This window comes from Coregonus clupeaformis, chromosome 40, assembly GCF_020615455.1.
Source record: "Coregonus clupeaformis isolate EN_2021a chromosome 40, ASM2061545v1, whole genome shotgun sequence".
Lineage (NCBI taxonomy): Eukaryota > Metazoa > Chordata > Actinopteri > Salmoniformes > Salmonidae > Coregonus > Coregonus clupeaformis.
Genome location: NC_059231.1, coordinates 17,896,171 through 17,919,586, shown reverse-complemented (window position 1 = coordinate 17,919,586; position 23,416 = coordinate 17,896,171). Strand labels below are relative to the sequence as shown.

Below are 23,416 nucleotides of genomic sequence, written 5' to 3'. Positions count from 1 at the left end.
AGGCCTAATTTAAATTAGATTGTGAAGTAACGTGCACAATTATCGCCCATTTATCATTCATTCAGTGGGCCGGCATCGTTTGCTTCCCTTCGCTCATCAACCTGGATAGAGTCAAGGATATGTTTTGCATTATTCTAAAGGCCTACTGCAACACGTAGCATGTTTTCATTTCCCGTACAATACATTTGATTAGTAATAGAGTTATAGTAAATAAAACATTCCCATAACAGCTTCTTTTTACAAAGTAAAACTTAAAAAATAATGATATCAACCCACAAGGCATGCGTTCCAATTATATGGTATAAAAATGAGCGCCAACGCTAATAAATAGGTGTAACACAAACTCATCATTACACTACTGTCATTCTAAATTACATCAACCTCTTCACCCTCCTTATCATTCAGGCCTAATTTAAATTCAATTGTGAAGTAACGTGCACAATTATCGCCCATTCATCCATTTGGCATTCATTCAGTGAAGAGAGAGAGACGCATTAGCGCCTGGCTGGGTACCAATGTCCTACAGCGCATTGTTAAGTTGGGAAAAGGTATGAAAAAAATTGAGTGAAGGAGGATGACGTTGTTTTTTTTGTGGACAATTTTTTATTATTTACCAAATCAAACGTCAGTGGCCGTTGGTCTATGGCGGTTCTAGTGTTAAGGTTGAACATTTATATTTTTGTAGCTTCAATGAGGCTTACAGAAGTTTTGGAGTTCTCTAAAAGCCTATGTAAATCCCATGTAAACTTAACATGATAAACAGGAATGACATTTACTCTCACGGGTGGCCAATAAGTTCTAGCTGAAAGCCACACCCCTAATGACAGTATAAAATACCCAACTGATGGTTAAATAAACCCATATTTGGGTAATTAAATGACCCAACTGGCTGGGTCAAAATAACCCAATGGGTTCTGTCCGCTATTTAACCAGCGCTGGGTTACCAAACAACCCAAATTGGAATTGTGTGGAATGAAGGAAGGAAAGAAGGAAGGGGGGATGAAGGGAAGAGGGGATAGAGTGATAACTGGCAAGAATAGGGGTGGGGGATGATAGATAGTGAATGATGAAGGGAGGCATTAAGATAAGGTCGTCTCTAGCAATGTCTGGAATGTAAACATCAAACAGCCATGTGGTCTGTGGGAAGATATTGTGTTGTTACTATCATTTTCTTGCTCTCACGCTCTGTATCTCTCTCCCCTCTCTCCCCCTCTCTCAGGTGGGGAACATGTCCAGCGTGTTGGATCGTGTGAACGGCGTGGCACGGTGCCCATATGACCCTCGCCATAACTCCACGGCGGTGGTGACGGAGAGTGGGGAGCTGTTCGCCGCCACTGTCATAGACTTCTCGGGTCGCGACCCCGTCATCTATCGGAGCCTAGGAGGCATGCCACCCCTCCGGACGGCCCAGTACAACTCCAAGTGGCTCAACGGTAATTAATGGTTACACAAACCTCACTGTGTGTGTGTGTGTGTGTGTGTGTTGACACCACCCGCGCTGCCCACCATGTGTTTGTATTAGTTAATTTGGTAAAGTCCATTAAAGTGGATTGGAAAGGAGCTAAGATCTTTGTTAGAGACCCAGTGCTTCCAGATTGTTAATGGCTTGGTGCAGTCTAACAGACTGAGTCTATCAACCATGTTTCTCAGGGACACCATTTCTACTATTTCCTAGTATCCAAGTAAAAAAACATGGTAATTTGACCCCCCCCCCCTTTCAGAAACTGTGATTATTATCTGCAGTAATTCAAACACAGCAACCATACTTAGTTCCTGGCTCCACAGAGTAGGAGGAGAAAAGAGAAGGAGGGAGAAGAAAGGGGTTGAGAAGAAGGGTGAGGGGGTAGAGGTGTGCACTAGAGCCCTGCACGGGCATGAATTTAAAGCCTGAGCCCTACCCATGCCCGTGACGTTCAGGCCCTACCCTACCCATGCCTGTGACGTTCAGGCCCTACCCTACCCATGCCCGTGATGTTCAGGCCCTACCCTACCCATGCCCGTGACGTTCAGGCCCTACCCTACCCATGCCCGTGACGTTCAGGCCCTACCCTACCCATGCTCGTGACGTTCAGGCCCTACCCTACCCATGCCCGTGACGTTCAGGCCCTACCCTACCCATGCCCGTGACGTTCAGGCCCTACCCTACCCATGCCTGTGACGTTCAGGCCCTACCCTACCCATGCCCGCGACATTCAGGCCCTACCCTTCCCAGGCCAAATTTAAGGCCCAGCCCTGCCCGAAATCAGAAATAACTTCCTCGGTTAGTTAATCCATTAGCTCCTCCTCTCTGTCTGTCACTCACTCCCTGTGCACAGCTTGCTCAGCTCGCACTGAGTCTGTGAGTGTCCATAGCAATGGCTCCGCTTGGGCTGCTCTGCTCAATGAAGAGACATGAGAGAGCAGTTAACTGTTAGCTACTTTTCGTCACTCTGAACTCAAGGAACATGATTATTTTCTGTGAAATAATTTCTCCTGTTTTATATTGGACGAGGTTGAAGTACTTCTGACACCATGTTATGATCTTAGTCAGATATGACTATACTGAGAGCACGAGCAAATGGCTCAGCTTCAAATTGTTAGTGATTAATTTAGTGATACCCGAGCACTGCCCGTACCCTAGTTATTGATGAAAAAAACAGGCCCTACCCAGCCCTAACCCGATGTATTGTGTTGTGGCCCGTCTGGTTGGGGTCGGGTAGCAGAGCTGTAGTTTAAACTACAGGGGTAGACCAGGAGAGAGGCGAAGAGTCGGGTAGCAGAGCTCTAGTTTAAACTTTTATTTTTTTTATTTTACCTTTATTTAACCAGGTAAGCCAGTTGAGAACAAGTTCTCATTTACAACTGCGACCTGGCCAAGATAAAGCAAAGCAGTGCGATAAAAACAACAACAACAACACAGAGTTACATATGGGATAAACAAAACGTACAGTCAATAACACAATAGAAAATCTATATACAGTGTGTGCAAATGTAGTAAGTTATGGAGGTAAGGCAATAAATAGGCCATAGTGCAAAATAATTACAATTTAGTATTAACACTGGAGTGATAGATGTGCAGAAGATGATGTGCAAATAGTGATACTGGGGTGCGAATTAGCAAAATAAATAACAATGTAAATAACAATATGGGGATGAGGTAGTTGGGTGGGCTAATTACAGATGGGCTGTGTACAGGTGCAGTGATCGGTAAGCTGCTCTGACAACTGATGCTTAAAGTTAGTGAGGGAGATAAGTGTCTCCAGCTTCAGAGATTTTTGGAGTTCGTTCCAGTCATTTGCAGCAGAGAACTGGAAGGAATGGCGGCCAAAGGAGGTGTTGGCTTTGGGGATGACCAGTGAGATATACCTGCTGGAACGCATACTACGGCTAGGTGTTGCTATGGCGACCAATGAGCTAAGATAAGGCGGGATTTGCCTAGAAGTGATTTATAGATGACCTGGAGCCAGTGGGTTTGGCGACGAATATGTAGTGAGGACCAGCCAACGAGAGCATATGTTACACCCCTGAAAAAGGGAAGAAATAATCACGAACGTGACGCAGTTATGTTTCCTCACTGACAAATTTAGTGTAATGATTTTACAAAAATACCACATTTTACAGAACAACAGATCTACAGGAACCAGAGATTTGTAGGGTACAAAGCTTATTCAAGTCACAACAGCATAAACTGTAATTCACTAAAACATATACAAATGTTTCAATATAACTGTCAAACACAAAGTAGCTTTAGCTCAGTAACCCATAACTACATTTATCAACCATGTCAACAAAGTATTCGAAACACATTATACAAATAACCCCAAATATTATATTAACAACGCACATATTCATTCACAATTAGCATAAAATGGCAGCTACTCTCAGTACGAAGCTATCGCTGCAACCAAGCAGATTACAGTCACACACGCACCTAATAACTCTCTTCAACTTAACTCTAACTTCCTCAAGATGTTACTAACACATACCTTAAACTCTCTTCACAGGTTAGCAAGTTATTACATTCAAATTAACTCGTTTCATATCAATAACGTACCTGAAAAAGGGAAGAAATAATCACGAACGTGACGCAGTTATGTTTCCTCACTGACAAATTTAGTGTAATGAGAAAAAGACCGCGATTCCCCCAGGAAGTTGGGTGGAGACCAGAGCAATCGATCTCAGGCTCATAGATTAAGAGCATTTAGTAGATCACAGATGAACACTTTTACCCTTAAATTAGGCACCACAAAATAAAGTAGTCAATATAACATTTACACATTCCTCTTACAATATTAACCCTTTGACTCTTGACGGATTTTAAACACATTTATGCATTTTATCAATCTCTATGAACTAGTACTGGATGCATTCTCTTTTTAACCTTAGATATTTTAAGATCCTTACATACCATGAACTTACTAATACTTTTTAGTGTATAACAGGCTATGAATATGTCCTTTAACCTGTCACACTCTCCCCGACAAAATAAATGTTGTCCCAACATTACCAACATTGTCTTCTGAAACAGTCTATAAGCACTGGACGTAGAAAATCCTCTTCTGTAAGATAGTCCTTGAGCAGAGGTCAAAGTTCACAGTTCAAATAGAACCAAGAAGTTATATTCACAGTCCATATCTGTTGACCAGCTGTATAAACAGTCCATAAGCAGTCTTTTCTCATACTATTGTCAACAGTCCATCAGTTTTAATGATCTCTATGCATAGTCTGCTAATTGTCTCGTGAAAGTCTGTGAAATCAGTCAGTAGTCCATGGTCAAACATGTCAACTCTGTCTGTGGCCTCAAGTTTGCTGAAGTCCATACATGTAGGGTGGCTGAAGGTAATATCCCTGTAGTGATGGCAGCCATGGAACCAGTCCTGGTGCAGGGTAGACAGGGAACAACTGTGGCTGTGGCTGTATACTGTAGCAGGAAGGGATACCAAGCTGATCATAGGTGATACGTCTTGGAGGGTGTCTCTCTCTTTGTGGCAGCTGGTAAGCTGGTTCCTCAGGTTCAGCAGCAGCAGTTAATGAAGGAAAGGCACTTAGTGGACGATCATCCAGCACATTTTCAGCAGGCAAGTTCATCTCCTCAGCAGGCAGTTCTTTAACTGTTGTTTTCTCCTCCAGCTGATTTTCAACAAGAGGCTGTGCTGGTAGCGTATCAGGAACTGGCACCGCAACTGTTTGTTTCACTGGTGGGGGCCTGTTTTCCGACTCTCTCGCTGGTTCAGCATACCTCTCAGGTACTGTAGGAAATGTGGGGACCTGTAGCGGCTCATGATGAAGGTCATATTCATCCCCGCTGTCTTCATCAGAATCTAGAGGCTGTGATCCAGGCTGATGTCTCTTTTTCTTACTTTTGTCATCTTTAGTCATTTCTGGTTGTCTCTCAAAAGGTAAGTAGTCACAGGACATGAGCAGGTTTCTGTGCAGGACCCTGGAGCGTCCCCTACCCTTTTCTGGTCTCAACTCATAAATCGGCAGGTCTGAACCCATTTGTCTCACTACTGTGTGAATTTGATCTTCCCAATAGTTACGGAGTTTGCCTGGTCCTCCTCTTGGTGTCAGGTTTTTAATCAGAACTCGCTCGCCAGGCTGTAGCACTGAACTCCTAACTTTAGTGTCATAGTACTTTTTACTTCTTTCAGCAGCTTTCTGAGCATTTTCATTTGCAATGGCGTATGCTTCTTCCATTCCTCGTTTCCAGTTCTCCACGTAGTCTCGCTGGTTACTGGAACCTGCCTCTGTGCACAATCCAAAGAACATATCAACTGGAAGCCTGGGTGATCTCCCAAACAGAAGATAAAATGGTGAATAGCCAGTCACTTCGCAACGGGTGCAGTTATAGGCATAAACCAGTTTGTTTAGAGACTCCTTCCAGTTTGACTTTTGTGTCTCAGTTAGTGTCTTTAGCATTTGCAACAATGTTCTGTTCATTCGTTCCACTTGACCGTTCCCCATCGGGTGGTAGGGTGTTGTTCTGGACCCCGCCATGCCACTGAGTTTCTTTAACTGATGGAACAACTGATTTTCGAATTCTCCCCCCTTGGTCATGGTGGATGCGGGAGGGGAACCCAAACTTCAGGGCAAAGTCATTGAAGATGAGATTTGCAGCAGTTTTTCCTGACTTTGATGTGGTGGCGTAGGCTTGAGTGTAACGTGTAAAATGATCAACAATCACGAGGATGTACTCATATCCCCCTTTGCATCTGTCGAGATGGAGGAAATCTATACATACCAGTTCAAATGGCTGTGTTGTCACAATGTTTGTCAGAGGAGCTCTTGTTTCATGGCCTGGCTTTTTCTGCTTGACACAGCTACAAGTTTTAGTCACATAGTGCTCAATGTCAGATTGCATATAAGGCCAGAAGAAGCGGTCACGTACTAGTGATACAGTGCGGTCAGTACCTTGGTGTCCCATGTTATTGTGCAACTCTTCCATCACTTTACCTTTGTACTGCTCTGGTAGAACTAACTGCTTGCGGGCTGTAGTGATTCTGTAAAGAATACCATCACTGTCGATTGTCAATTTGTCCCATTCTCTGAATAGGCATTTTGTCTTTGGACTGAATTCCTTTTGCTCTTTAACTGGCGGTTTGGAACCAGACAGCTTGAAATCGAGCACAGGACGGATGACCGGATCAGACTCTTGTGCCTCTCTTATCCCCTCTTTTGGGATCGAGCTGATTGTTGCTGTAGTTGTCTCACCTTCAGCTGATACTGACATAGATGCAGCTGAAATTGACCAAGGCACAAAAGGCTCTTTCTGTACCTCTACTGCTTGTATAGTGGCGGCAATGGTGTCTGGTGGAAGCTCCTCAGAACATTCTCTCATCAGTGACTCTACATCCAGTGGCATCCTCGACAAAGCATCTGCATCACCGTTCTCTCTGCCTGGCCTGTACTTTATTGTAAAGTGGAAATCAGCCAATTCTGCAACCCACCTGGAAGTGGTTGCGTTCAGTTTTGCAGTAGACAGAATGTAGCTCAGCGGGTTGTTATCACTGTATACAGTGAAGGTCGGAGCATAGTACAAATAATCATGGAACTTATCAGTGATTGCCCATTTTAGAGCTAGAAATTCTAGCTTGCCAGAGTGGTAGTGATAGTTCTTCTCAGCTGCTGTTAAGGTTCGAGAGCCATAAGCAATGACCCTAAGCTTCCCATCTTGCTCTTGATAAAGAACTGCTCCCAAGCCTTGGTGTGACGCATCAGTGTGTACAACAAATGGCTGAGTGAAGTCAGGGAAACCTAAGACTGGTGGGTGAAGCAGACACTCAATCAGCTGTTCAAGTGCCTGTTGATGCTGGTCAGTCCACAGGATTGGCTTGTTTGAGGGCACCACATGACTTACTTTCTTTGTTTTTGCTTTCCGTGGGTGGTCAGGTAATTTCTCTGAATCTGCTTTCAGGAGGTCATACAGACAGCTGGCCCTCCTAGAAAAGTCTTTGATGTACTGTCTGTAGTAAGTGAGTAAACCAAGCATTTTTCTGAGCTGGCCCACAGTCTGTGGTCTGATCTCTTTCAATGCTCTTACTGCTTCAAAATCGGCTGGGTCAACTTTGCTGCCGTCTGCAGACACTATTCTGCCCAAATAACGGACCTGGGGTTTAAAGAGATCACACTTACTTGGCTTGAGTTTGATGCCATACTCTCTGAGACGCTGCAAAACCTTTTGCACATCATTCACATGGCTGTCGAAAGTTTTACTGAAAACTAGCGTGTCGTCCAGATAAGGAATGCAGATGTTGTCCCGGAGCCCTTCCAAACATTCCTCCATACAACGCTGAAAAGCTGCAGGAGCGTTCATGAGGCCGAATGGCATACGTATCCACTCATAGAGTCCCCATGGGGTCACAAATGCTGTCAGTGATCTGCTTTCTTCAGAGATGAACCCTTGGTGATATGCTTTTCCCTGATCTAAAAGGGAGAACCAGGAATTACCACCTAAACTGTCCATGATGTCCTGGACCCGAGGGATGGGCTGGCGGTCGGGATGTGTCTTTCTGTTCAGGTCTCTGTAATCTATACACAACCGGAGGGTCCCGTCCTTCTTCCTAACGCACACGACAGGTGAAGAATATGAAGAGTTTGACTTCCTAACCCAACCCTGGGCTATGAGGTCATGAAGGTAACCCTTCATCTCCTGATACAGTGGCCTGGGCACTGACATGTATGTGCGCTTGACTGGTTCAGAGTCCTTTAGAGAAATAGTCATTTTCAATCGTTCAATGCAGCCAATGTCATTGTCTGATCTGGAGAAGGAGTGACACTCTTCTCTAAGCATTTTCCTAACAACCTCTCTCTGTTCTTCGGTTAGGTGACTTAAACCTACTGGTGGATCCCACTGTTCAGTAGCAGTACATGGAGTTTGAACACTAGTGTGATTCACTGTGGCTGGGGTGACAGCTTTTTCAAAGACTTGGGCAGGTAACACAGTCATAATGGTTTGTACTGTACCGATTATGGTGCGTCCTAGCAGGGCAATGTCGTGGTCAGTGGGGTTAGAGACATCAAGCATGACAACTGGAAAAACACCTTTCTTAACTCTGACTAGTGTGTCAAAGAACTCAAGTTCATCTGGCCACTGCGGGTTCAGGTCTGGCTGGAAAAGCATTGTCATGTCATCTTTGAAAGGCTGGGAAGCTACCCGGCACTCAATCTGAATGCTACTGTGTTTTGGTACAGCAACCTTCTCTTTCTTGGTCTTCACTGCGTATTCATCTGTCTGTTCTGCGCTAACAGCCTGTATAAAAGCCCTCACCTTATTTCTTTTGAGGCTTGGGAAAGCTTTTTTCACTGTACTGTACCGTTTAGTCTTTTCGGTCATTGTCAGGATGTGCTCAATAACATTGAAACCTATGATGGGATGAGATAGGTGACAGCCTTTCATTACCAGCACTGGGATGATCAGTTCCTTCGTTTGGTCAGTTTCAGAGGCTAGCCGAAAAGTTGTTTCAATCCATCCCAGGTACGGCATTTCAGTCCCATTTGCTGCCGTCAATCTTAGATCATCAGGTGAGTCCAGAATTTCTGAAACATCCCTCAGCCTTGCGTTTGGGAGAGATTCCGCTTTCCATCGTTCATCAATGACCGATACCTGAGAGCCTGTGTCCCATAGAGCTTGGAGGTGGTGGCGATTCAGGTGACACTCAACAAGGCACTGTCTACCGACTAGCGAGGTGACCTTATGGGGGTGGCAACCTTGAGCTAGGGATGGTAAAGAGTGGGCATTTTCTTCTGTACAGGAAAGCTTTTCACAGGTAGAGTCAATTTTCAGGTGAGTGCATTTTTCCTTATGTTTAGTCCAATGTTGGTTTTGACATCCTTTGGAACAGTACAGTGTCTCTTTACATGATGAACATTGTTTCAGGTTCTCAAATGACTCTTCTCTGGCACAATTTGCACATTTCTGGGACTTTTTGGTAGCTATGGTTAACACTTGTCCCTCAGCGGTAACCCTTCCCCGTTTAAAGGGGCCTCTTTGGATGGTCTGACTCCCCGGATTTTACATCCAGCTTGAAAATGTTCTCCACTCCCACATCGGAAGCAGTGTGTGCAGCGTGCATCTGTTCTGGCCTGCTGGCAGACAAAACACCTCCTTGGAGCTTGAGCAGAGCGGTTGGTATACAGGTTAGGTGCATATTGATACTGCGCAGGGTCAGGTGCTTGGGGCTGACTGTAGTTGCTGTAATACTGCTGCTGGGAAACAGGTGGCTGGGGTTCCCTATCTGGCCTCCTAACTGGAAGTGGGGCATGGGCATAAGGCGATGACTGAAACATAGGCTGCTGTAATGTCTCCTTAATCTGAGCAATCTCGGCACTGAGACCTTTTAGGGAAGCTACACCTGTCTTAAGTTCAGCTAACTCTGTTAATAGTTCTGCGGGTATCTTAGCTTTGGCTTCCTTCACAGGACACTTTGCAGATGGCGTATCTTCTAACTGGACTACACTTACAGTTGTAGCAGGCTGTGGGGCATTAAAACGCTTTTTGTTTCGTCTTTCTAACTCATTAGCACAAGCAATGTTAAGCTTCTCTAGCAAAACCTCATCTGATGTTTCGCTATCAAGCAGGAGAGGCTGCATGTCTATCCTGATACTGTCACTCTGGAGACCTGTAAGGACTGTGTGTAAACACATGCGCTGGACTAGAGCAGGGTCATACTTAAGCCCTGATTCTGACTCCTGGGACGCAAATAGTACTTTCTGCCTCAAATCTAAGACGCGCATCAGGAAGCTTTGAGGGGTCTCCTTGCTATGCTGTGCTTCTGAAGCTAGCTGTTTGTAAAGCTCTGTTGCACTCTTCTCTTGGAAGTGGGAACGCAGGATGCATCTAAGTGTGGGAAGAGTTAGCTGGGGTTTACCTTCCAAGTAGCTGCGTAGCTGTGAGCCTGGAGAAATAGCCCTGATTACTGCGTCTACTATTTCTACCTCAGGATAGCCTCTGTTAAGTCCATTCTCAATCTGATGGGCAAGGCTGGAAAAAGTCAGTTTATCTTTCTGGCCCGGTTCACCTATCTGACCAGAAATTTTTTAACTCTTTGCGCCAGTATGAGCCGGGCTGTGCACTGGGTGAGAGCTGCATGCTCCTCTGAAGATGGGCAGGGGGTTGGGGCTGGCGCAGAGAATCACTGGCTTGGTCTGCAGTACTCTGCTCAGTTCCCACCCCTTGTTGTGGGGTTACAGTTCTCAGTCCCTCTATTCTGTGATGTGTTCTGGCTGTTTCAATATCATGGTCAGTTTGCCCTGTCTTGCTATCTATGCCACTGATCATCTCTGTCATTTTGTCTTTAAGTAACAATAATTCCGACATGCCGCCATCTTCTAACTCTGCAACTTCCTCTCTTTCAAGGAACATCATAATGTGAGTCATCAGTGATATGCGGGATTTGTCTTGAACATCTCTTCTCTGTTCGCCTGATATGTCAAGGAAATCACATACGTCTAGTAACTTGTCTTTAGTCAGGGTGTGCAATTCTCCTACTACCTCTTCCTGTAGTTCTTCCAAGGCGGTTGTCATGTTGACAGGACAGGAGGAACCTTTACTGTGCAGGAGTTGACTCTGAATTAGGTGGTCCTTACTGTCTCTGATGGTCTCTCAACGGCCTCAGTTGACACGTACTTAACCCCCAACTTCCAGCTCCCCTCGAACAGCAACACTTTCCTCACTGCAGCCTGCCTGGGTTGTTATGTAGGGATTTAGCTGGCTCGGAATTCAGCGACCAGGATGTGGAAGCCGGACATCTGAGCAGCAATCTCAGCGGAGCCTCCAAAATGTTACACCCCTGAAAAAGGGGAAGAAATAATCACGAACGTGACGCAGTTATGTTTCCTCACTGACAAATTTAGTGTAATGATTTTACAAAAATACCACATTTTACAGAACAACAGATCTACAGGAACCAGAGATTTGTAGGGTACAAAGCTTATTCAAGTCACAACAGCATAAACTGTAATTCACTAAAACATATACAAATGTTTCAATATAACTGTCAAACACAAAGTAGCTTTAGCTCAGTAACCCATAACTACATTTATCAACCATGTCAACAAAGTATTCGAAACACATTATACAAATAACCCCAAATATTATATTAACAACGCACATATTCATTCACAATTAGCATAAAATGGCAGCTACTCTCAGTACGAAGCTATCGCTGCAACCAAGCAGATTACAGTCACACACGCACCTAATAACTCTCTTCAACTTAACTCTAACTTCCTCAAGATGTTACTAACACATACCTTAAACTCTCTTCACAGGTTAGCAAGTTATTACATTCAAATTAACTCGTTTCATATCAATAACGTACCTGAAAAAGGGAAGAAATAATCACGAACGTGACGCAGTTATGTTTCCTCACTGACAAATTTAGTGTAATGAGAAAAAGACCGCGATTCCCCCAGGAAGTTGGGTGGAGACCAGAGCAATCGATCTCAGGCTCATAGATTAAGAGCATTTAGTAGATCACAGATGAACACTTTTACCCTTAAATTAGGCACCACAAAATAAAGTAGTCAATATAACATTTACACATTCCTCTTACAATATTAACCCTTTGACTCTTGACGGATTTTAAACACATTTATGCATTTTATCAATCTCTATGAACTAGTACTGGATGCATTCTCTTTTTAACCTTAGATATTTTAAGATCCTTACATACCATGAACTTACTAATACTTTTTAGTGTATAACAGGCTATGAATATGTCCTTTAACCTGTCACACATACAGGTCACAATGGTGGGTAGTATATGGGGCTTTGGTGACAAAACGGATGGCACTGTGATAGACTACATCCAATTTGCTGAGTAGAGTGTTGGAAGCTATTTTGTAAATGACATCGTCGAAGTCAAGGATCGGTAGGATAGTCAGTTTTACGAGGGCATGTTTAGCAGCATGAGTGAAGGAGGCTTTGTTGCGAAATAGGAAGCCGATTCTAGATTTAACTTTGGATTGAAGATGCTTAATGTGAGTCTGGAAGGAGAGTTTACGGTCTAACCAGACACCTAGGTATTTGTAGTTGTCCACATATTCTAAGTCAGACCTGCCGAGAGTAGTGATTCTAGTCGGGCGGGCGGGTGCAAGTAGCGTTCGATTGAAGAGCATGCATTTAGTTTTACTAGCGTTTAAGAGCAGTTGGAGGCCACGGAAGGAGTGTTGTATGGCATTGAAGCTCGTTTGGAGGTTTGTTAACACAGTGTCCAATGAAGGGCCAGATGTATACAAAATGGTGTCGTCTGCGTAGAGGTGGATCTGAGAGTCACCAGCAGCAAGAGTGACATCATTGATATACACAGAGAATAGAGTCGGCCCGAGAATTGAACACTGTGGCACCCCCATAGAGACTGCCAGAGGTCCAGACAACAGGCCCTCCGATTTTACACATTGAACTCTATCTTAGAAGTAGTTGGTGAACCAGGCGAGGCAGTCATTTGAGAAACCAAGGCTATTTAGTCTGCCAATAAGAATGTGGTGATTGACAGAGTCAAAAGCCTTGGCCAGTTCGATGAAGACGGCTGCACAGTACTGTCTTTTATCGATCGCGGTTATTATATTGTTTAGGACCTTGAGCATGGCTGAGATGCACCCATGACCAGCTCGGAAACCAGATTGCATAGCGGAGAAGGTACAGTGGGATTCGAAATGGTCGGTGATCTGTTTGTTAACTTGGCTTTCAAATACTTTCGAAAGGCAGGGCAGGATGGATATAGGTCTGTAACAGTTTGGATCTAGAGTGTCACCCCCTTTGAAGAGGGGGATGACCGCGGCAGCTTTCCAATCTCTGGGGATCTCAGACGATACGAAAGAGAGGTTGAACAGGCTAGTAATAGGGGTTGCGACAATTTCGGCAGCTAATTTTAGAAAGAAACGGTCCAGATTGTCTAGCCCAGCTGATTTGTAGGGGTCCAGATTTTGCAGCTCTTTCAGGACATCAGCTATCTGAATTTGTGTGAAGGAGAAGCGGGGGGGCATGGGCAAGTTGCAGCGGAGGGTGCAGAGCAGGTGGCCGGGGTAGGGGTAGCCAGGTGGAAAGCATGGCCAGCCGTAGCAAAATGCTTATTGAAATTCTCAATTATCGTAGATTTATCGGTGGTGACAGTGTTTCCTAGCCTCAGTGCAGTGGGTAGCTGGGAGGAGGTGCTTTTATTCTCCATGCACTTTACAAAACTGTAAAGCAGTGGTCACCAAACTACGGCCCGCGGGCCGGATACGCCCGTCAGCACATTTGGCCCGGCCCTCTGAACAATACCAGAGACGCTATCGGATTTTTTTCCTATTTGGCCTCCAGAAAAAAAATCCTAGGCCCGGCCCTGTCAAAGAGAGAACGGAATAATGGCGAAAAGGTTAGGTAAGAGAAAAATTGATTCAGAATGCAGGGTATTTAACCTGCAGTGGACAAACGATTATTTTTTTTGTTCAATGCAAAGAAAAGGCTGTTTGTCTCATCTGTCAAGAGACGGTGGCGGTATTCAAAGAATACAATCTTCGCCGACACTATGAATCCCGTCACAAAGACAAGTACGATAGCTTGCAAGGCCAAATACGAGCAGACAAACTCTCAAAGCTAAAAAGTGGACTACTATCTCAGCAGAATACATTTGTACGCCAAGCTCAGCTGAACCAGGCATCCGTTCGGGCCAGCTTTCGGGTTGCTAAACTGATAGCAAGCAGCGGTAAGCCTTTCACTGACGGAGAGTTTGTTAAGAAATGTATGGATGCTGTCGCGGAGGAGGTGTGTCCCGAGAAGAAAGATGCATTTAATGCCGTAAGTCTGTCGGCGAGTACAATCACCAGACGCGTTGAAGAAATCGGGAGTAATGTATATGCCCAGCTGCAGCAGAAGACGAAAGAATTTGACTTTTTCATTAGCACTGGATGAGAGCACGGACGTGCAAGACACAGCGCAACTGCTCATTTTTATTCGTGGAGTTAGCGCAAACTTTGAGATATGCGAGGAGCTGGCAGCCGTCCAAAGTCTCAAAGGGACTACAACGGGAGAGGATATTTTTGACAAAGTGTGCCAAACCATGGAGAAGTTGGACCTGGACTGGTCAAAGCTAGCTAGCATCACGACTGACGGGGCTCCTAGCATGGTGGGCGAAACTCGCGGTCTAATAGGACGCATGAACCGGGAGTTGGAAAAAGGGGGTCTCACCGCCCCGCTACGAGTCCACTGCCTAATTCACCAGCAAGCACTGTGCTGCAAAGTGTTGACGTGGGATTCTGTAATGAAGGTTGTGGTGTCGTGCATAAACTTCATCAGAGCAAAGGGACTTAAACACAGGCAGTTCCAAGAATTCCTGTCTGAACTGGAGTCTACGCACGGAGATGTGCTGTACTACACAGAGGTCCGATGGCTGAGCCGGGGCAGAGTTTTGAGGCGTTTTTACGAGCTGCTACCCGAAATTAACGCATTTCTTCATTTAAAAGACAAAACGGTCCCAGAGCTGATCGACCCAGAATGGAAATGGCACCTCGCATTTTTAACAGACGTGACAGAAATACTTAACAGCCTTAACTTGCAGCTACAAGGCGAGGGGAAACTCATTTGCGACATGTATTCACACATAAAAGCATTTGAGGTGAAATTAGCGCTGCTTTTGGAACAAGTGAAAAAGCGCAACTTCGTCCATCTTCCTGCTACCCAAAACCTGTCGACAGAGAACCCAGCGGTCCCGTTCCCAGCTGAAAAGTGCGTGGAAGCACTGGAAATGCTGAAGGCGGAGTTCGGTGTGCGATTCAGTGAACTACATGTTCATGCAAAAGAAATCCGTCTTTTTTCAGAACCCCTTTGTTGCCGACATTGATGAAGCCCAGCCTTCATATCAGTTTGAGTTGGCTGAGTTACAGAACTGTGATGTTCTGAAAGACGCATTCAAGCCCAACAGTCTCATTGACTTCTATGCCGCCCTCCCAAACGACACATATCCAAACATCAAAAACACGCAATGAAAATGTCCACAGTTTTTGGCAGCACGTATATCTGCGAGAAAACCTTTTCTCGCATGAAACTGCTGAAAACTCCGATGAGATCAAGATTGACAGATGAACATTTGCATCAGTGCTTGAGACTGGCTGTAACTAGAATGGAACCTGATATTCAACTTCTCACCAGCCAGATGCAGGCCCACAGTTCACACTGATGAACATACATAGGTAAGCTCACTTTTCTGACTTGAATGAGTCATTCTGAGCATAAACAAATATAATCATAATAAAATCTACTGGGATAAAATCCATCTTTACAACCATACTGGTAGTGAAATGTATTGTGCTGTGTAGGTGCTGTATCACTTAGTTCAGTTTCTCAACCTGCTTCCTTTGTGGTTTTCACAGGGAAGTTGATGAGAGAGAGCTGCAAACAGCGGTGTCTACAAGCCTACTGGAACCTACAAAAGGATTATAAGGAAGGAACACAAGAACTTTAAGAGACTGCTCATATGTGTCAGAGAGATTCTGCTCTGACAACTGAGCTGAACTTTTATCTGTTAAGATTGTGCATGGCACAACAGAAAGTTAATGATCCATGGCTTTTTTTTCTATGAAGAACCCAGAGAGAGTTATTTAGTTATTATTTATTTCATAAATAGTGTTATTTATTTCCTGTTTTTTCTGTGAAGAACTCAGAGAGGGTTATTTAGTTATTATTTATTTCATTAATAGTGTTATTATTTGTTTCCTGACTTTTTTTCTGTAAAGAACCTGGAAAGGGTTATTTGGTTATGTGTGGCTTTCTGGAAAACAATAAATGTTTTAAGCTCCCCTACGATCGTCACACTTTTTCTGTTACAAACTGACACCGGCCCCCCATCAGAGAAGGGAAAAGTTATGTGGCCCTCACAGGAAAAAGTTTGGGGACCCCTGCTGTAAAGTGTCCCAAAACTTTTTGGAGTTAGTGCTACAGGATGCACATTTCTGTTTGAAAAAGCTAGCCTTTGCTTTCCTAACTGATTGTGTATATTGGTTCCTGACTTCCCTGAAAAGTTGCATATCGCGGGGGCTGTTCGATGCTAATGCAGTACACCACAGGATGTTTTTGTGCTGGTCAAAGGCAGTCAAGTCTGGGGTGAACCAGGGGCTATATCTGTTCTTAGTTCTGAATTTCTTGAATGGGGCATGCTTATTTAAGATGGAGAGGAAAGCACTTTTGAAGAACATCCAGGCATCCTCTACTGATGGAATGAGGTCAATATCCATCCAGGATACCCGGGCCAATTAGAAAGGCCTGCTCGCTGAAGTGTTTTAGGGAGCTTTTGACAGTGATGAGGGGTGGTCGTTTGACCGCGGACCCATTACGGAAGCAGGCAATGAGGCAGTGATCGCTGAGATCCTGGTTGAAGACAGTGGAGGTGTATTTAGAGGGTAAATGAGTCAGGATGATATCAATGAGGGTGCCCATGTTTACGGATTTAGGGTTTGACCTGGTAGGTTCCTTGATAATTTGTATGAGATTGAGGGCATCTAGTTTAGGGCGGCCGGGGTGTTAAGCATATCCCAGTTTAAGTCACCAAGCAGTACGAACTCTGAGGATAGATGGGGGGCAAACAATTCACATATGGTGTCCAGGGCACAACTGGGGGCTGAGGGGGGGCTGTAGCAAGCGGCAACAGTGAGAGACTTATTTCTGGAAAGGTGGATTTTTAGAAGTAGAAGCTCAAACTGTTTGGGCACAGACCTGGATAGTATGATAGAGCTCTGCAGGCTATCTCTACAGTAGATTGCAACTCCGCCCCCTTTGGCAGTTCTATCTAGACAGAAAATATTGTAGTTCGGGATGGACATTTCTGAATTCATGGTGGCCTTCCTAAGCCAGGATTCAGACACTGCTAGAACATCTGGGTTGGCAGACTGTGCTAACGCAGTGAATAACTTAAACTTGGGGAGGAGGCTTCTGATGTTAACATGCAAGAAACCAAGGCTTTTACGGTTACAGAAGTCAACAAATGATAGCGCCTGGGGAGTAGGAGTGATACTGGGTGCTATAGGACTTGGGTTAACCTCTACATCACCAGAGGAACAGAGGAGGAATAGAATAAGGATACGGCTAAATTCTTTAAGCACTGGTCTTCTAGTGCGTTGGGTACAGAGAATAAAAGGGGCAGATTTCCGGGCGTTGTAGAATAGATTCAGGGCATTATATACAGACAAGGATATGGAAGGATATGAGTACAGTGGAGGTACACCTAAGCATTGGGTAACGATGAAAGAGATAGCATCACTGGAGGTACCGATTAAGCCGGTCTCCGCGTGTATGGGGGGTGGGACAAAGGAGCTATCTGAGGCAGGTTGAGCAGGGACTGGGGGCTCTACAGTGAAATAGTACAATAAGAACTAACCCAAACAGCAATAGGCTAGGCATATTGACATGGGAGAGAGGCATAACACAATCACAGGTGTAATTCGATAATGGTAATGGCGACGAAAGTTTGGGCTGAAGCTAAACAGATAAACAGGATGGGGTACCGTGTAAAGGAACAGTCCATCAGGCATCAGCTGTGTAGCTGAGTGATCATAAGGTCCAGTGAACAGCAATAGGTAAGTCCGTGAGCAGTTCGTAGGCTGCTACAGCACAGGTGAGCAGGAGGCACGGCTGTAGATTGCGCGTGCTAGCGGGCCTGGGCTAGCAGATGGATCTTCGTGGTCGTCGCAACCGGATACCTGTTGAAACCACATCAGACGATTACGTTGGCAGACCAGTCGTGATGGATCGGCGGGGCTCCGTGTCGACACTAGGAGGTCCCATCCAGTTGACAGAGAGGTAGATAGCCGGGAGATGGACCTGTCTTGAGGCTAGCTCAAGGCTAACTGGTGCAGCGGGACAGTGGTGATTAGCCAACAACAGCCATTCGGTTGCAGCTAGCTAGTTGCGATGATCCGGTGTTAAGGTCCAGTGATTCAGTGATTCCGGCAGAAAATCCGTTATGGTCCAGCAGGCCGATGGTCGATAGCACGCTGTGCAGACTGGCCGATAATTGTCCAGGCTAGAGCTGGCTGGTTGTTAGTGCAGGCCATGGACAGTGGTGAAGACCGCTAACGGTGGCTAATAGCAAGTAGCTAGTTAGCTGGCTAGCTGGCTAGTTTCAGAAGAAATAATAGAATCCGTTCCACATTGGGTGAGGCGGGTTGCAGGAAAGTATATTTAGTTAAAGGATGGAAAGTGAGATAGAGAAATAGATACGAGATAAGACAAAAAAACAAAAAAACTGGCTATTTACACGAGGACACAACACAATACACGACCACACTACTACGCCATCTTGGAACGCCCAGGGGTAGACCAGGAGAGAGGCGAAGAGTCGGGTAGCAGAGCTCTAGTTTAAACTACAGGGGTAGACCAGGAGAGAGGCGAAGAGTCGGGTAGCAGAGCTCTAGTTTAAACTACAGGGGTAGACCAGGAGAGAGGCGAAGAGTCGGGTAGCAGAGCTCTAGTTTAAACTACAGGGGTAGACCAGGAGAGAGGCGAAGAGTCTGGTAGCAGAGCTCTAGTTTAAACTACAGGGGTAGACCAGGAGAGAGGCGAAGAGTCGGGTAGCAGAGCTCTAGTTTAAACTACAGGGGTAGACCAGGAGAGAGGCGAAGAGTCGGGTAGCAGAGCTCTAGTTTAAACTACAGGGGTAGACCAGGAGAGAGGCGAAGAGTCGGGTAGCAGAGCTCTAGTTTAAACTACAGGGGTAGACCAGGAGAGAGGCGAAGAAGGCAGAGAGACTCACGAGTCAATAGATGGTGGAAGAAGGAGAATCAAGGGGGAGAAAGGGAGGAGAGGAAGGGTGAGGCTACAGTAGATGGAGGAAGTGAGAGCAGGAGAGGAAGAGGGGGAAGGGGACAAGGCTACAGTAGTACAGTAGTACAGTAGGCCAGGCAGAGGAGAGAAGAGGAGATAGACTCAGTTGCAGAGTATGTGAGCTGAGTGGAGCAAGGAGCTGAGCATGCTCAATTTGACTGGTGCACGGAGCGAGTTTACCAAAGACTGGAGCGTCGGCCTTCTCACCTGCTATAATTAGTAGTGCTCACTTCATAAGCTCAGGGCATTCCCGGCCCAGCATGCACACAACTAAATAATCATTGTGGAATCTGAAAAGACAAGTATCCCGAAAGGATGATGGTGTACTTACTATGTGTACATGCTTACAGAAAGGAACGAGGTGGGTATTTATAAACAAAAAATCTGATTATCTATACAAAAGGCCATCATTGATTTTGGCCCAATAGGCCTGGCATATTACCTCTTTCAAGGAGCTTTCCATTTTGATAGGGATATTTTGCTTATAAACCTTTAGGCCTACCTATCAAAAAAACTAAAACAACTCTGCATCCCTGCCCAGCCTGGCAAGAGTGGCCCGAAGGGTGTTTAGCATCCCCAGTGGCTCTGCAAGCACGGTGAGGGTATTCTCTGCTGCTGGCCTCATCGCATGAGCCAGAAGCCACAGACTTTGGCCAAACTCGTGTTTCCAAAAATTAATTAAAAGGCACTGAGCCTAATAAGGCATTTTTCGTTTAATATGTATTTAATTCCAAGTAAGTCACAGCCTATAGGTGCAATTTATAAACTTTAATGATTTAATACAACGAAAAGTTGTTTATTTTCTGAGCGCTTAATGTCCCTGCCAGCCTAGTGTGTCCCACTAGCAAATGCTTCACAATTTATTTATTTGTAGGCTATAGCCATGAAATAATTGAAATAATATAGCCTAAATAATTCATAATTCATTCACTTAGGCTACCTGTTTGACTCCTGACCTATTTAGAGTGTTTATATGCTGTGTAATACGACATGTAGCCTATTTGAAATGATGAGCGCTTCTTACAGTCACCTTTTCATGTTGTTTATTAAAATACTTTTCATTCAAATCATATGGTTGGGTTTCAATACTTCAAAACCAAATGGTAGGTCCAGGTAGTCACAAAAATAGATGGGTGTTGGTTAAATTGTGATTTTAATGAATGGAGTGAATTTGGAGCGGCGAGGGAGGAGCGGTTTTTAGCGGAGTGGTTGTAAAGGACATGGAGCGACTGCTCCATGAGCGATGAGCGGGATTGCAGACCGCTCAACTCCGCTCACATACTCTGTTCAGTAGGGAGAGAAAGAGGAAGAAAGGGGTTGAGAGGAAAGGTAGGGGGCAGAAGTATACAGGCCAGGCAGAGGAGAGGAGATAGACTCAGAGACTCAGGAGGCAGTGAGTGGTGTAATTATTCCCCGTGGCAGGGAGAGGGTGAAATTACAGCACGCTGCATGCTTCATGCCACACAGGGCTCAGTGTGTGTGGGAGGTGGGCTTTACCACAGGAGGGGAGTGAGAGGAAGGGAGGAGAGGAGTGGAGAAGCGAAGAGAGTGCTATGCTCATCAGCATAATCACAGCTGGTTGCAGACAGACAGACATACACCCCACTGTTGGTACAACCTTGACTTTCCATTCCCTCAGCCCTCCTGAAATGCACATATCCTCTTGGGGCAAAGCCCACTTTGCTGTACGGACTCTCCATTCAGAATCTAGAGCTGGATCGGGCAGGATCAGAGGAGTGAGAATTCAAATCTAATTTCTAGTCATAAGCCTAGGTAACACACACAGGCAGGCAATAATATACTGTATCTCTCTCTCTCCCTCCTCCTCCTCCTCTTCCTCCTCCCCATGTTCAGTCTTGTGGCTGTGTGTGAGTTCCACCCCCCGCAGGCCTCAATCAGTCTGTGTGGAGATTGAACAATCTGTTTACTTTCGGCAGGGAAGTGGAAAAATGCTATTTGTTGGATTTACTCCCACAAATGACACGCAGCCTAAACATGGAGTATTAGCTCATTCAAATGCCACCTCTGACAGCCACAGTTCCATGTGTGTGACAGCCGTGGGGATGCAGCAGTTAATCTACACTAATGCCTGTTTCCACAGCTTCTCTTTCTGTGGTAATTATCTAGGACCCAACAGGAAGTCTGGTGATACAGTAACCCCTCACACACACTCACAAACCCATCATGTACATGGCTGTTAACTAAACTGGAAAACCTAGTCCTCCATTACACAGTTCCATGTAGAGCAGGTGAGGGATGTGATGGTAGATTTGTCATGATAGTTTATCAGAAATGGATTACAGGTTTTTACATGGATTACATTACATGTGATTATTCATGGACAAAGCTATGGGTTCTTACATTGTCTCTCCTCCCCATGCAGGGATGTTAACATTAAGGCTTAGCCTAGAGACAATGATGGAACCGTTTGATATGGAGATAGCAAACTATAGGATAAGAATAATGGGACAGTGGATTAATATTCAGCTGACAAGGGAATGTAAATTGTCAAAGACTCCAGCCACCTAAGTCACAGTCTGTTCTCTCTGCTAACACACGGCAAGTGGTACTGGAGCGCCAAGTCTGGGACCAAAAGGCTCCTGAACAGCTTCTACCCCCATGCCATAAGACTGCTGAACAGTTCATTAAACGGCTACCCGGACTTTCTGCTTTTCACCTCTACCTACATGTACATATTACCTCAATCAATCACCCCAACTACCTCGTACCCCAGTACACTGACTCGGTACCGGTATTCCTTGTATATAGCCTGTATATAGCCTTGTTATTGTTATTTTATTGTGTTACTATTTTATTTTTATCTCTTTGTAAATGTTCTTACTTTTTAACTGCATTGTTGGGAAAGGGCTAGTAAGTAAGCATTTCACGGTAAAGTCTACACTTGTTGTATTCGGTGCATGTGACAAATAACATTTGATTTGATTTGAGATTTTACCAAACATTGCGCTAGTTGGTAATCCAGTCAGTCTCTACAACCGTTTCACCCATTCCTATTTGCTGCGGCCAGTCACTACCTGCAGTTGGTTTTTATCAATGTTCTGAAATGGAATTAAGAGCCCTGTTATTGCTCCTGATGTCGTTTCCTTCCTGCCGGCCGTCTGCATTCTCCTATAATCGAATTCGCTTAAACGGTAGTACTGGCCCCTGGGACATTTACCGTCATGGCTGTTTCCACGCAGTGTGTTCATGTGTTTCTGTGTGCGTGTGTGTGTGTGTGTGTGTGTGTGTGTGTGTGTACATTTGTGCGTGTGTGCGTGCGTGTGTGCGTGCGTGTGTGCGTGTGTACGTGTGTGTGTGTGTTGTGTGTGCGTGTGCGTGTAATCACTGAGAATGAACGGCCCCAGAGGGAAAGCAGAACAGACAGCCATATTGTGTTGTTCTCATAACCTCACTGCTTCTCTAGTCATGAGTAATGCATGAGCAATGCTACGTTATAACTCTACTGGAGAGGAGGATCCTACTGGTTATCACACCTGGCTTTAAATAGTACTCCAAATCATTCAAATGCTGTCTTTGAGCATTTGCTTGAGCCTGCCTGAAGTTTCTGAACCCAGGTGTGCTGGTAATGTGTTCTGTTTTGGAGTCAAGACTTAACAGTGCCTGTGTTTATAGCAACCATAACAATTCACCACCTAGAAAAAGGTTTGGGTGTCCATGTTTCCATATGGTGATTCTGACCACCAAGTCAAAGTGGAAGGAATGATGAAGTCATGGTCTCAATTGATTTTGTTCCCCCCATCGAGTGTGTTAGTCACATGTCTTTACCATGTATATCCAGATTGATCATCTGTCCTGGTATTTACAGAAGGAGGAATGAATGTAATGTACATTTTACAGGATGACTATTACTAATGAATGTACATGTCTCACAGGATGAGTAATATCTTTATTATCAACATGACTGTACACATTCATTCATCAGTATTGGCTATCAGTATAGACTACCATGACATTGAGAATCATCACCTGTGGCTTCATGGAGTCTAATGCTCTCTATGACATCGTCTCCTCTTTCCCTCTTTCCCTCTCCCGATCCTCTTCTTCCTCTACTTCTTCTCTTCTCCTCCCCTGTTCTCTACTCTCCTCTTCCACTCCTCTCCTCCTGTCCTCTCCTCCTCTTCT

The 23,416-nt window shown here is 45.0% G+C and overlaps 1 protein-coding gene across 4 annotated transcripts in view; it reads left to right on the top strand.

The window, feature by feature from the left end:
* The window catches only part of LOC121555194 (semaphorin-5B), a 300,942-nt gene that overhangs the window by 180,820 nt on the left and 96,706 nt on the right, over positions 1-23,416 (top strand). For all 4 annotated transcript variants that reach the window (XM_041869034.2, XM_041869033.2, XM_041869032.2 and 1 more), the window contains exon 8: positions 1,220-1,433. In XM_041869034.2, the coding sequence (XP_041724968.2) occupies positions 1,220-1,433 (214 nt within the window). The remainder of the gene's footprint in view (positions 1-1,219; positions 1,434-23,416) is intronic.